The following is a 14,018-nucleotide window of genomic DNA, read 5'->3' on the forward strand; positions in this document are numbered from 1 at the left end:
CACGGCCATTTCACATTCTCTCTTAATAACCCATTCACCACCCTCGCTTCCTTAGTAGGCTATAGACCACTCTCGCCATGTTTTCTCTCGCTCAAGCTACGGCCATACTCGCCTTTACTGGCGCAGCAATTGCCAGCCCTGCCGCAGAAGGTTCGTCAAACAAGGACTGCATGGTCACGATTGCGCAATGCAGATAAGCCAACCGAGCCACGGCTAACATTTCTCCAAAGCAGACGGCGCTGCCTTTTCGCTTCATCCGATCCCTGGATCTGCATCCACGAAGCATGGACTGGATCATTTGATCGAAGTCAGGCGTAGAGCCGGAGTCGAAGTACACCCTAGGCTCGTCGAGGCTGCAGAGAATGCCAGGCGTCGTGTACGCAGAGCCCGTTTGGCTTCTCGCAGCACCGGTCGAAAAGTGATTGGAGCTTCATGGGGATGGAGTGATGACAAATGGGATACTGAATACCTTTATCCAGTCCAAATTGGTGGCAAGAACGGCAAGACGTTTCGCGCCAACATTGGCACTGCTGCCGCAGATTTGTAAGTTCCTTTATACTTTCAGTAAGTCATAAGTATATGCTAACATTCATCAAGCTGGTGCCATTCTTCCGCACAGCCCAAAGAACAGAACGTTGGGTATACCTACTACGAAATCAATCCCGCCCACCAGAAGGTCGGCTCTAACTACTCGATTGGATACAACGGCGCTGAATTAGATTCGTACGGCAATGTATATGTCGAAGATGTGATGATCGGCGGTATTACTACCAAGCAAACCTTTGGCGCAGCCAGTGGCTTGTCGCAGACATTCCTATCAGACAAGGATCTAGACTGCATGATCGGTATCGGCAACAGCACCTACAACAGCATCGAGCCTGAATACGAGAACAATTTCTTCGACAACATCATGAAACAGCTTGTCAAGCCCGTCTTTGCCTATGCCCAGAGGAAGGGCGGAGCCGTTTTCGACTTTGGATACTTTGACCCGAACCAATATACCGGCAAGGTTGCCTGGGTCGACAACGCACCTGAGGATGGCTGGCCTGCATACGCCTTCTACGGTGAGGGTTTCAGCCTTTTCAACCCCAATGCCAAGGTTACCCCAAGGAAAATGAACATTCACCTCGATGCCTCCACCACCCTTTCCTACACCGACCCCGATATCGTCACCACGTGGTACAAATCCGTCCCCGGCTCAAAGTACGACGACGACCAGCAGATGCACAGCATCCCTTGCAACAGCAAGCCCGGTGGCTTCACCATCGTCATTGCCGGTCAAAAGTTCTTCACTCCCGGCTCTCAACTCGTTTCCATCCCCCTTGATGATGAGGGCAAGATGTGCCTCGGTGGTCTGCAGAACATTGGCGGCGGCGTCGATTTCAGTCTCTTTGGCGTTACATGGCAAAAGGGCAAATACATTATGCACGACTTCGCCAATCCTGATGCTGTTAGACTTGGTTTTGCCATGCAGCCCGGTGCTACCCACTAATCGTTTTTTTCCTTGCTTGATGCTCACCAGATAATATGGGAGTGTTTAATGTATATACGTGGTGTGCAAGGGTAAAAGTTCGGGCATTACAAGAAAAGAAAAACGAGTAATGTTTTTCTTATAGTAAATAGACTAGAATACATGGCTTACCACCTTCATCTCGTCTCTATTGTATGCCTCAGAAACGCCATTGCTTTTGACTTCGCTAAAGATCCCAACTTCCTCTATGCAAAACAGCACTCACGTTACCACTCCGGTATTTGAGTGATCGGCGAAGCGCTTGCACAGTATCGAAGTTCACAGACTGCAAGCTGTAGTTATCCACAAACACAATGCTAACAGGAAAAAAGAAACTAGAATTCTTATGTATATCATCTTAGCCTCACAGTGAATCATTCTAAACCCTAGCAGATCACAGGTACAATTTCTTTGTATAGCAAACTAACTAGCCGTCCCATTATCGACGTGCGATTATGTCACAACATCTCTTCATTGGGACGGTGGATTGCCCCTTCCCCTTCCACCTCACATATGGCATAATAAACAATCAAATTCCATCACATCACAAGTCACAAAGTTCTCTCATCGCACACACCACAGATATAGAATTATGTCAGAACTAAACTTGATAGCTTGATTGGAATATTACATTGCTAAAAGGTATACAGCATTTTACACATTCTGCTCGTTGATGAAAAGACCAGCCATTCCCATACCAGTACCAATGCACATACTGGTGAGGAGAACCTTCTTCTTTTGCCTCCTGCACTCGCTGAGACCAGTGACGATTTGTCGGGCACCTGTGCATCCAAGAGGGTGACCAAGGGCAATAGCACCACCGCGGACGTTGAGCTTTGAGTGGTCGATCTTGAGGGTCTCGAGGCAGTATACGGCCATGGAGGCGAAAGCCTCGTTGATCTCAATGAGGTCAACGTCGTCAAGGGTGATGCTAAACTTAGTGAGGAGCTTGGGGATGGCGACGGATGGGCCGATGCCCATGATTCTTGGAGCGAGGCCGGCAACGGTGGCGCCGATGTACTTGGCCATGATGGGCTGGCCGAGCCTCTCGGCGGTGGAGCGCTTCATGAGGAGGACGGCGGCGCATCCGTCGGTGAGTTGGGAAGAGTTGCCAGCGTGTGACCTGTCGCCGTGGGGCAGGAAGGCGGGCTTGACCTTCTGCAGGCTCTCGAAGGTGGTGCCAGGTCGGATGCCTTCATCCTTTGTGAGAACGACCGTCTTCTCCTCGCCAGTCTTTGGGTCCTTGACGACAGTGGTGATGGGCACAATCTCGTCGTCGAACCAGCCGGCCTTTTGGGCAGCCTCGGCCCTTCGGTATGACTCTGCGGCGAACCTGTCCTGGCGCTCACGCGAGATGTTGAAGTCTTTGCCGACGTTCTCTGATGTCTGGCCCATGGGCTGCATGCAGTCGCATGCCTCTTGGTTCTCGAGAACCTCAGCGACAAAGGGCCTCTCGAGCCTGTCTCCACCCACGGTCATACTCTCGGCGCCAAGGGCCAGACCAATCTCGATGCTGCCGACGGAGATCTGGTTGGCAATGTCCTGCACTGCCTTAAGACCTGATGAGCAGAAACGGTTGAGGGATGATCCGGCCGTGGTGTTGGGGAAGCCCGCGGCGAGCATGGCGGCGCGGACATAGTAGGCAGCCTTTGCATCGGAGACGTTGCCCAGGCAAATGTCTTCTACAAGGGCGGGATCGAGGTTGGCCTTTGCAACGACCTGCTTCAGTGTCTTTACGAGGATGCCATCGAGCGTGGTGTCCTTGAAACCACCCTTGTGGGCCTTTGTGAGAGGTGTGCGGATGGCGAGGGTGATGACAATATCGTCGGGGTTCTTGGTGGTGCTATCGAGGCATTGTGAGCAATTATTCTTTTAGTGGCGCATCTTGTTGTCTTACAGTGCCGCCAGACCGCCGGTAGAGGGCGTCAGCTGGTTGACAATGGACTTGAGACGGTCAGTCATGATGAGTTCGTGAAAGAGAGATGGTTATAGGAAGTGGATGGCAAGGTAAAGACAAAGACTGAGGCGATAAGAGAAAGAGACGGATTGTCGAGGCGGAGACGCACCTCTTAACTCGACTTGTGGGGCGTGCGCGAGAGCGTGTTGAGCCGAGGATCTCGGAGGCAATTCGCCTAGTCACGTTGCCGTCGGTAATCAATGCCATGGCAACTCCGGCTGCCCCATCAATGTGCATACTCCATACATACCGGGTATAGTAATCATAACATCGCCACGGTAATCCCAGAGCCATGGTAATAAACCGTCACTTCCATGCAGCCATGGCCGTGTGGGACTCGTGTGGACTTTTTGGGAAAAATGAATGCGGCGGCAGTTGCTGCTCTGTCGGCCAACTGCTCACGGCTCTTCCCGCCTCCCCACATTTTGCCACGGCCATCGTGCGTGGAGACATGGCGGCCCACTTCCCCAACCTCACATCACCACTGGTTGCCCAGCCATATCTGATGGCTGGTGGAGCTAAGAACAAGCTACGGTTCCAGAGTTTATCAAGATCGATGGACCTGGTACCAAATTGCTTCTTTCAACCTCAACTTTGCGCGACATCAACGCCGCTAGACCTCACATCTCGCACATCTCAAATGCTATCTTCTTAGTCCAAAGAACAAAAATTCAATGCGATTATCAACATGATAAGTTTGTTACCAACTCTAGAATTACCACCATTGATCGTTTCTCCAGAAGAACCCCTTCCAACCCCCCCAGCCCATGCATTCAACCAAAAATCTCACAATAAAATTACATTCCCATCCCCATATCCACCTAAATGAACGCCGCCAACATAGCTCCCAAAAACGCAACTCCAGTACCCACATCCAAACGTCCCGCACTGCCAGTCATATTTCCCATGTTCATCAGGCCCATCGCGCTGCCCGTCGACATGGGCATAACCATACCATCCGACATGGTCATCATACCCGATCCCATAGACCCCGACATGGCCGCTCCAGATGTGCTAGCCGGTGCATCATTCCACGCCATAGTAACATCCGCCCTTGACGGAGTGGGCATAGGGACCATAGACATGGACATGGACGACATGGACGACATGGATGACATGGATGACATGGATGACATGGACATGGACATTGAGGTTGTTGCCGCCGAGGAGGAAGTAGATGACGCCGTTGATTGAGCGAGAGCAAGGGACGCGAAGAGCGCGATGGCGGAGACGGTGAAGCTTGAGGCGAGCATTTTTGAGATTCCGTTTACTTGATTTTGTTGATGTTGAAGGAAGGTATAGCGTTGAGTCCGGCTCGGTAATAAGGGTAAATTACTCGAAGAATAAAGGTATATACACAATCGAGAAGGGAGAAGATGCGGGAAACAATCAGGAGCGGCGCAGCAAAGGGAACGAGTATACTGGGTTTATATATACCTTACAAATTACGCAGACAGTCAGACTCGCTTCATGCGGTACCTGGTTTCTTGCTGAGATCGTTAACCTGATGCCTATGGATAGTGCTACATGCCACAAAACGCGTTGCACCTGTCAGTGTTTCCTCCTCCTTTCGCTCCGTCATTGACGCTCCTCCTATCCACTAGGTCCCACGGTCCGGAAACCACGCCCTCCGTTTTGGACAACGTGACTGTGAACACGCCGTTTCAACCGCCCGTCGGAACGCAGCAGAACCGGACCCACTACCCCCCACCCAAAAAAAACGAGAGAGGGCTCCTCTTCCAAAGCATGAGAAAAGGACAGTGTAAGAAAGAGTGTTTCGGCGGCGGTGGCGTTGGAGTGCCCGAAACGGTGGTGGTGGTGCGGACTAGACTGTGTGCGGATTGGCTGAAACGGAAGATGCGTGTGGTTGGTCCGCACGTTGGTCTGGGGTCTGTCGCGACTTCACTTGCTTGCGTGGTAGGAGGAATTGTGCGAAAACGCTTATTTACATGATTACACAGCGCGCCGGAATGAGGATTCAGATATCATGAATATGATCGGTGCAGAATTGCGGTGGGAAATGTTCAGCAGTTTGGAGTAGGCTGTGGTGGGTGTGCGGGGAGGACAGGAGGACAGGTGACGGATTAAACAAGCTTGAGACTGATGCGCAACTGACATGCTGGAGACGTTTACTGTGGCAGCTCTATTGAAATACGGGATTTAGCGCTTTTCTAGGGTGATTACTCGACGGGTGTTCTGTATCGGCGGCTTTTGAGTTTGAGTGGGGCGCGCGATGCGCGGTGGAGTCTCATGTTTAAGGTATCAAGGCAGCGCGGATAAACATTCGGAAGGCTCGCTTTGTATACGAACTGAGGGCTGTCCGCTCTTTCTTTATGTTTCGCTAGAGCTTGTCAGTCGAGGTGGTAAAGACGCCGGTACGGTAAGGCAGTGCAGTACCACAGGAGCTTCACATTTGAGTGCTGGAGTGCTCGAGTATTCCTCCAAACTAGTGGATACTCTTATGCTTATCTCATTTACTATTCTCTACGATATGTGTTGTCATCCATGTGTCCTTCCTACTCCAACTTTACTTGTCTCGCTTGTCGAGCCACCTCATCTTCTCCAAGTCAGACAAAACTTCATTCTTTCTGGTCTCCCTATATCTCGTCAATTGTTCTGATGTCTATATAGCCTTAAATTATTGCTAAGTCTCCCATTTTGGTATACAATCAATCTGTGCAATTGCCACTAAGAATGTTATTGCCCTTACCCTACCCTCCCCAACAGTGCTCTGTTGTCTTCTCACTCTTTTCAGTCTATTCCTCATTGTCGTCTTCTATGCATTAATTCGTTGCGAGCAAAAGATTTATTCATTCTTTTCGGCGAGAAAGCTGATACTCATTCATTGTTAAGGCGTCTCGGTCGGTATGTTCCGAACGGATCTCAACGACGCTACGCGCAAGTCAGTAGCGCATCACAGTTTCTAAGATGTGGACATAACCCTTGTAGGATTGGATATCTTCAAATTTGACAACAGTGTTATCACAGACAATATCACCCCCAGGCATACGCCTTACGTCAACAGTGACACTCCCAAAGTTACATCAGTCACTGACAATTCCCATATCCCCAACGTCACTTAGCATTGTAAAGACCACAGAACATGGTTTTATTCTGCATAAATATCCATACAATGTATACAAAACACAAGGTACATCTCGACCTTTCACTCTGTTGCCCTGGTCGGCTAGGCAGGTACCATAGGGCTGCAGAAACAAGGCGCCGCTCCGTCACCAACCCACCCTGCGTATCTCCGATACCCCACAAACCAGTATTCCTCCCTTTGCGCCTGACGGAATACAAGGCTAGGGTAAGTCCCATTTACTAGGTGAGCGGGTCTAAGGCATCCATAATTGGTACTCGCGTGGTAGTGAAAGAGACGATTCCCAAAGCGACGGGTCTAGATGGTACCCGTGATCTTTGATCCACTTCCTTGGCACCCGTTTCCCCGCGAAAATGCTCAGGTCTAACCGCTCTATTTATTTGTCCTAGTGTTTAGACCAACCTTGAATACTGTCTGTGAGGCTCCAATGCCTTGGTGGAAGGGTGTAGAAGCCTGTATAGATGGGGTAAAGGGAGGCTAGTGACCGCGTGTAAGGTACCAAGTTGATTCAATTGGGTGACTATTGTCTGCGTGCGGGATTAACCTGCTCTATCGCCTCAGTCTGTGTCGTCACAAAAGGATCAAACGCTCACCACACCGGCCCAAGCGCCCTACCCTCAAGACGTTCTGCTCTCTATAAAATAACCTTCCACTATAATCCATTGCCTCACAACAACTCAAGTTGAGTCGCTCAAGACACTCAAAAAACCTCTCTTTGGGTAGGTACAGTCTTTGGCGTTCTTTTATCCGGCGTTGCTTTTTCTATCTCTTTCTGTTTTTGAGACAACAATTGGGAAGCATTGTTGTTGCTAACCACCAGGAGCAATCATGGCGGCGATTGCGAGGAACAACGCTTTCGGTGCTGGAGCTCCCAGCTGGAATCTCTCATTCCCAGCTGGTGAGCTCACCGCGGCTGAGATCACTGCGTATTGCCCGCATTGGTTGAAGTCCATCGATGTTGTCAACCGGTTCCTATGTCACGGAGCCCGGACTGTTCACATTGCAGCTTTGCTGAATGAGTTCCGGAATTTCCCTGATAATAGGATATTCAGCACCAACTCAACCTTGGTAATGATGTCGTACGCCATGCGCAAGGCGGGATTCGACGGATGGTGCGTGATGACGCACTTTAAGTACTCACGCGAGAACTTCCTCCCAGAGAGCGGACTGAGTGTCACCAATTTCCGAACCCCTTGCACAACCCAACCCAGGGATGTGACTTCTGAGGACTCACATCATGCTGTCAACCAAGAGGTGCGCCCGGTACCATTCAAGGACTTGGCCAAACATGTCAAGAAGCACCCCTCCGGAGACGATGCGCTCGACCTTGCACGATGCGTGCAATATGCAGTCAAGCATCCTGATGAAGTGTGGCTATTTCCAACCGACTTTCAAAGCCTTACTGCACATCTTGGTGGGCCAACAACTATCACACCCGCCCATCTCGACGAGGAGGTGTTCGCTCGCCGCGACGACGTCAAAATTCCCACCACAAAGCGCAAGAGGTCCACTGCCATCAAACCAATCTCCAAGAACAAGCAGCCCGTCAGCCAGCAGCAAACCAACAAACAACTTACCGGAGCACATAGTTTCATCAACATCTTGTCCAAGCCAGGCCCATCGCAGCCGCGAAAGCGAGGAAACGACCACCTCGCCGCCAATGACACCAACTCTGCTGAAGAGTGCGAGGCTGTTCATGAGGTACGTACAAGCATTGATACTTCCAACTCAAGCAACCGCTAACATCATGTCAAGGAGAACGAGCTTTTCGGACAGCTTGCCAAGAAGCGCAAGCTTTCTCGTGGTCGCTCACTCTTCAACTCATACATTGATGATGACGAGTTTCTCCCCGATGAGAATGAGGCAAGTGAGGACATCCCAAAAAAAGGCTTTGGTGGGCCTGAGCAGAGCGAGTTGCCTCACAATGAGGTCAATGGGAGTGTCGCTCTACACAAGGCTCGTGATGGCAAGCGGGCGGCTGTTGAGCCTGAGACTGTCGCTCCTCAGCTCGATCTCGGACACAACTACGTTCCTCGCCAGCCTGACCTCTTGGACAACTATGAGCAAGACTTGAACTTCGCTCCCAAATTCGGCCAACAACTTGGTGTAGCATCCAGCTATGCCCAACAGTCCAACGCTGCATTTGGGTATGGCCAGAGGTCCAATTTGCCGAACGTCCACAGCCAGCAGCCCTGCCTTCCACCCACTCACGACAAGCAACCCAGCCTGACTCCCACCTACGGTCAGAAGCCTGGTATCCCATCAAATCATGGTTACAAATCTCTTCACTCATTCACTTGCGTTCGGCCGTCTCGTTGTCCATCTGGTTACAACCAGGAATTCAATTCTATTAGTCCCGATCAACAGCTTGGTCTCCCATATGCTTATGGCCAGCAGTCGAGCCTCCCGTCTACTTCTGTCGAAGTGCCTACTTTTCCATGCATTCTTGATCAACAGCCCGTCCTGCCATCTACTCATTGTCAGCAGTTCATTTCTACACTCAGCAATGGCCAGACCTCTGATTTTCTGTCTATGTTCGATCAAAATTTCAATTTCTTGAGCAACTACAGTCAACAGCTGGTTTCTGCATCCAGCTTCAGCCAAAATCCCAGCTTCGCGAACAACATTGATGGACCGCAGCTCGAATTTCCCCTTAACTCTGAGTCGCAACGCCCCAGCGTGGCGTCCAGCATTGATCAACTCTTGTTCAACTTGGCGTCCAACGAAAAACAGCCACCGTTCAGTCTCGCTTCGACATTCGATCAAAACCCGCTCAATGTCTTTTCCAACGACGACCAATTTCCGCACAGCTTCGTATCCAACAACGATCACCCATCGTTCAATCTCGGCACCACGCTTAGTCCCGACCTCGGTACCACCTTCACTCTCGATCCCACTTCTGGTCAAATCCCATTAGATTTCTCACCGACCTTCGACCAGAAGCCATCCGATTACAACTCCAGCCCGTCTACACAGCAAGTCGAGCACCCCAAGTAAGCCATCCCCACCTCACCCATCCTCTTCCCACTCACTAATAATTCCCCTTCCAGTCTTTTTGAGCAATATACACAACCATACACAGAACCATACGTACAACCTTACGCCACCACCGCGAACCCCCTCCCTGTCCTCCTCACCCCTCCCATCCTCCCAGCCAATCGGCTCCAGATAACTAGCCAAAACATCCATCATTACGCCCTCCCCCCCTTTGCCTCCCAAAGCGACATGTGGACCACCGCCTTTCATTACAAGCGCTTCGGTGGCGCGCGCCAATCCGCTCCGTACCGCGAGTTGCACACCCTGTGCTGTCTCGACGAGAACGACACAGGAGATTGGGCAGAGAACATCCGCTTTGCCACAGAGCAGTGGCTGTACTATGGAACCATTTGGACCGAGTTCGAGGGCCATCTCAAGAAGATCAGGAAGGCCCGGTTGGAGTGGGGCTGGAAGAGCCCGGAGGCTATTCGCGCAGATGCGAAGAAGGGCTCGCGGGCCGCGTAAGAGCTTGGATATCTTCTTTCTTCTTCTTTTTTGATTTGCTTGTTATCATGTTTGGTAACGATGTTTTCCGATATTTTCCACACATTTCTCCCGTCTTGCGGTTTGCGCAGACGACGATCATCATGTTTGGTTTCTATATCGTGTAATGTTTTCCTTTATTTCTTTATTTTTCTCCCGTCTTTGCGCTTTGCAAGGACGATGATTACTATGTCACGCTGCGATGGCGGCGTTTTCTTATCTCTCTCATAATTGTGCTCAGGATACACGCGGTATTTGGAGTTTTAGATAGATGGAAGTGAGATTCACTATCTCATGTTTGTTTTGCTTTGTTCTGTTTAGCAATAGGTATGCCGTATGACCCTTGGGCGACATGGATTTTGGGCGATTGGATTTTCGAGCGATATGATTTTCTAGCGATATATTTCTAGATTTTTCTTCTCGGTGAGGAGATGGAGTTCTGGATTTCGAGATACCCAAGGGATTTGCATACCAACAGTTACTGGCATTTGTTTTTACTCATAATGGAAAAGCTTTATTATACTTTAATAATTGAGTAATGAAGCGCTTGGTACACATCTTACCAGCTCACTATGTCTTGAGGAATGAGATCAACTCATCGACCTGCTCAGGCAACAAAGATTCAACTTCTGAACCAACTCTTAATCCACCTTCTTGTATTCCGTGATTCTATCCCCTCGCCTCCTTCTCCCTCTTTTCCACCCACTCCCAATGTCTCCGCTCCCACTCTCTCTGCCTCTGCTCCCACTCCCTCCTCCTCTTGTCCCTCTCCAACTCCGCATACTTCTTTACGTCCTCCGGCCACGTCGCAAAATGCCACCAATTCTCCTTTGCAAACGTAATCGCAAGCGCAAGCTCACACTCTCTATCCTGTGGCATCATCCGATTCGCGAGTAGGCTCTTCAGATACGGGTCTGGACGCTCGTCGCGACTCCAGTCCAGAGGTATCAGTTGGAGGATTTCCAAGAAGTGGCGGTAACTTGCGCTGATGTCTGCACAGAGTTCTTGTATACGGGCTTTGCGGCGTTGGCGGAGTTCCTCGACGGTGGGAGTGGTGGGAACGTTACGGGTGCTGGTAGGAGCAATGGAAGTAGTGCGGGTAGTATTGAAAACAGTAGGAGTGACGCGGGTGGTAGCAGGAGCATTAGAAGTGGTACCTGTAGAAGTGGGAGCATTGGATGTGGTGCGCGTGGTGGTGCGGGCAGTAGAAGTGGTGCGGGCGGTGTTGTGGGACGAGGAGAGACGCCCCTGTGAGGCCCTTGTAGATTGCTGGGGTTGAAGAAGGGTGGAATAACCTCCTGTGGAAGGATTGTAATGATTGTAATTTGAAGATGGAGCAGGAGCAGGATTTGGGGGGTTTGGTGCAATGGCTCTTGGACTTGGTGATGGCTGTGTGTGCCGGGGTTGAGAGACTGAGGGAGAGCCCTGTGTGGGAATACGGGGGTGACTGTGTCTTGTAGATGCAGTAGAAGTCTCCTTTGGAGGTTTTGGTGCGCTGGCTGCTGATCCTTTTGATGGCGAGTTGGGCGGAGGTTGATTCTTTCCTTTGGTAGGTCTAGGCCGAAGTATTGGGGCCATTTTTAATCGAAGTAACGGCTGGTAGTACAAATATCTTCGATCACGGCTATGATTTGATGTAGCTGCAGAGATATTGGATGCGATTGGGGGAGTGATAGTGTTACTCTACTGTTGTTGTTGACAACGCCAGAGGGTTTGTGCATTCTTCGCGTGTTATGCTGTTGAGGGCAAGATATGCGCTTCCCTGCTTGGATTGAATACCCATGTTGCTGCTGTTCCCGGAAACTTTTGTTCTGAATGTTATGAACTTTCACCCGTCGCAACTGGCTACGACTAACTTTGCTGTTAGGACTGCCCCTTCCGCACTGTGAAGAGATGATAACTCTCATGGAGATTCTAACCGTTAGGAAACAATGTCTGCTCAGAGTTGGCAATACATCTTGTTGGCTCATGAGTAAAAGAGGGCCTCAGTAAAGTAGACAGCCCTTGATAAGAACGGGTTTAGGCAAAGCGCAAACCAGATGCATGCCATTGCAAGAATAGTTGCCAATTTACTTGGTTAGCATTTGCCTTTACACACAGTCACCCTTTCACTTCGAACATCATGCTGAGGTTATGTAGTGCGAAACGTCGCCCAATCAACAATACGAAGAACAGGAAAAGGTGCATAGAACGTAAAAAGAGGAGGATGCTTGATTGTACTACACATCTGCACAAGAAGATCTCATAGCTTGACCTTCTTCTGGTCTCTGATTTCCTGTGCCATTCTGACCATTGCATATAAGCTCTGCAACCTTGGCATCTCATAACCCCTCTCTCTAGCTATCCTCAGCGGGTTGCCTAAGATTACCTCAATCTCCATTCTCTTTCCTGCTTCCCAGTCGATTGCCATACTTGGCTTGCTGCCACTCGTATTCTTCAGTGTAGATTTGATGATTTGGTCTGGAGTAGCGAATTCTTTGGGCATGGGCTGGCCGAGAATTTTGGGTGCGGTCTCGAGGATTTCGGTCATGACGCCTTTGAGATGGCGCTGAACTTCGGGGTCTTGCGACATGAGGTTGTTTGGAGAGCAGAGGATGAGCACAGAGGTTGGGTTCATGGACGCATTGATGGCGATTTTGTGCCAGCGGACCAACTGGAGCTTCGCGTGTGAATAAGCCTCGGCGTCTTTAATACCTCCTTCCTTCAATAGCGCGATGAAAGAGTTGTTTTGTTCAATGATACGTGGATCAGTATCTTTGGCTGCTCCCGTGTCGAGATGGGGTAGGTAAGGTCCACTATTGATGCGCGTCCATCTATTGTGCTTGATGAGGCCAGGTTCTGGCTGTGCACAGGTTGCTATTGTGACAGCCGAGCAGATGGCGGCTTGTGGGAAGCGCTTTGCATATGGATCTTCGACGCCCAGGCCGTTTTGTATCAACACAATGGCGGTCTTGTCGCTAACGAGGCCTTCCAGTATCGCGGAGTCATCGCTTACGTCCGGTAGCGCCTTGGTGCTCACAACGACATAGTCCCATTGGATTGCGCTCTTTCGCGCTTCTTCGGGGTTGGCAAAAGTGTGTGCTGGTATGAATGTATAGTCGCCATACTGAGGAGACGTGACTTTGAAGCCATCCGCTTTGACTGCCTTGTAGTTGGAGCGGCAAATCACCGAAACCGAGGTACCGGGTACGAGTGCGAGACGTGATGCATAAAAGGCTCCGATGGCGCCAGCGCCAACTATGAGGATGTTTACGGACATTGTGAGGTTGGTCGTAGTAGGAGAGCAGTTGACGTCCGTGTCTGAAGCGCAGGAGGTCTATCTTATCGATAAGTACGAACGGGTTTAGCCTCGGTATCTCGACCCGGCAATTTAGCCAAGCTTCGATAACAACTACGTAAATGTTTACTGCTCTTGTTCTATGCTCACATGCAGTTCGTCCCTAAAAAAATCAAGATACTTCAAAATCACATCACTGGTTCAGACGGTTCCATTTAGTTTCGAAGCTTTCTGACATCTTAAATTTGTTGTTCAATAATGAGCTGAGTTGGTGATTGAAACACCAGTTCGAAGCTAAGGACGCTACAGATACGCATCACCAAGGATTCCTGTTTCATCACCTTGAACTTCCATTCTCTCAAATTTCTATGATGAGCCTGTACAGTTCCAGAGAGCTTTTCTTTGATAACGTTCTTCCTACTCTCACTTCATTTAGTACAGCTGTCTCAGCCAGGCTTCCATGATATTGGACTTGTTGTTGGCTCTGATTCGCGCATCTGACGTTATTCTTGGACCATAAGGGCCTTGATTAGAGTTTCCATGTCAGCTTCTCAGCAAGTTTTGTAGTTTCACAAGTGAAGACTCTTTGCGCAAATATAATGGATGAGGGCGGAGTACTTCACAAACATAAAGAAAACACTCATGAGTTGGC

At 50.0% G+C, this 14,018-nt stretch overlaps 6 protein-coding genes across 6 annotated transcripts; 2 read left to right on the forward strand and 4 right to left on the reverse strand.

Moving 5' to 3' along the window:
• Nucleotides 1-77: 77 nt before the first annotated feature.
• COCSADRAFT_342609 (uncharacterized protein) lies at nucleotides 78-1,564 on the forward strand (the record flags this gene model as incomplete). The annotated part of the gene is made up of 3 exons (XM_007703573.1): nucleotides 78-150; nucleotides 480-543; nucleotides 598-1,564. 3 exons carry the CDS (start codon nucleotides 78-80, stop codon nucleotides 1,490-1,492), a joined length of 1,032 nt encoding a protein of 343 aa, XP_007701763.1. The 3' UTR covers nucleotides 1,493-1,564.
• Nucleotides 1,565-2,012: 448 nt separating this feature from the next.
• On the reverse strand, nucleotides 2,013-3,597 carry COCSADRAFT_120981 (uncharacterized protein). Its single transcript, XM_007703574.1, has 2 exons — nucleotides 3,408-3,597; nucleotides 2,013-3,353 (listed from the first exon to the last, which is right to left on the reverse strand). The coding sequence occupies exons 1-2, from the start codon at nucleotides 3,470-3,472 to the stop codon at nucleotides 2,165-2,167; spliced, it is 1,254 nt and encodes a 417-aa protein (XP_007701764.1). The 5' UTR covers nucleotides 3,473-3,597; the 3' UTR covers nucleotides 2,013-2,164.
• A 389-nt stretch (nucleotides 3,598-3,986) lies between these two features.
• On the reverse strand, nucleotides 3,987-4,966 carry COCSADRAFT_38324 (uncharacterized protein). The gene has a single exon (XM_007703400.1). It carries the CDS (start codon nucleotides 4,718-4,720, stop codon nucleotides 4,289-4,291), a length of 432 nt encoding a protein of 143 aa, XP_007701590.1. The 5' UTR covers nucleotides 4,721-4,966; the 3' UTR covers nucleotides 3,987-4,288.
• A 2,432-nt stretch (nucleotides 4,967-7,398) lies between these two features.
• COCSADRAFT_94418 (uncharacterized protein) lies at nucleotides 7,399-10,071 on the forward strand (the record flags this gene model as incomplete). Its single annotated transcript, XM_007703575.1, has 3 exons — nucleotides 7,399-8,271; nucleotides 8,326-8,598; nucleotides 9,631-10,071. 3 exons carry the CDS (start codon nucleotides 7,399-7,401, stop codon nucleotides 10,069-10,071), a joined length of 1,587 nt encoding a protein of 528 aa, XP_007701765.1.
• A 626-nt stretch (nucleotides 10,072-10,697) lies between these two features.
• On the reverse strand, nucleotides 10,698-11,667 carry COCSADRAFT_342617 (uncharacterized protein; the record flags this gene model as incomplete). The annotated part of the gene is made up of 1 exon (XM_007703576.1): nucleotides 10,698-11,667. One exon carries the CDS (start codon nucleotides 11,665-11,667, stop codon nucleotides 10,759-10,761), a length of 909 nt encoding a protein of 302 aa, XP_007701766.1. The 3' UTR covers nucleotides 10,698-10,758.
• Nucleotides 11,668-12,177: 510 nt separating this feature from the next.
• On the reverse strand, nucleotides 12,178-13,369 carry COCSADRAFT_38326 (uncharacterized protein). Its single transcript, XM_007703401.1, has one exon. The coding sequence runs from the start codon at nucleotides 13,346-13,348 to the stop codon at nucleotides 12,332-12,334; it is 1,017 nt and encodes a 338-aa protein (XP_007701591.1). The 5' UTR covers nucleotides 13,349-13,369; the 3' UTR covers nucleotides 12,178-12,331.
• Between the last annotated feature and the right edge of the window lie 649 nt (nucleotides 13,370-14,018).

The sequence above is a fragment of the Bipolaris sorokiniana genome (genome assembly GCF_000338995.1).
Source record: "Bipolaris sorokiniana ND90Pr unplaced genomic scaffold COCSAscaffold_10, whole genome shotgun sequence".
Classification (NCBI taxonomy): domain Eukaryota; kingdom Fungi; phylum Ascomycota; class Dothideomycetes; order Pleosporales; family Pleosporaceae; genus Bipolaris; species Bipolaris sorokiniana.

Bases quoted from the DNA above. Each gene is read 5' to 3' on its own strand.
- COCSADRAFT_38324 (XM_007703400.1), bottom strand. From the start codon at position 4,720: ATGCTCGCCTCAAGCTTCACCGTCTCCGCCATCGCGCTCTTCGCGTCC.
- COCSADRAFT_38326 (XM_007703401.1), bottom strand. From the start codon at position 13,348: ATGTCCGTAAACATCCTCATAGTTGGCGCTGGCGCCATCGGAGCCTTT.
- COCSADRAFT_120981 (XM_007703574.1), bottom strand. From the start codon at position 3,472: ATGACTGACCGTCTCAAGTCCATTGTCAACCAGCTGACGCCCTCTACC. The intron at 3,354-3,407 runs GTAAGACAACAA...ATGCCTCGATAG, and splicing joins ACCGGCGGTCTGGCGGCACT to CACCACCAAGAACCCCGACG.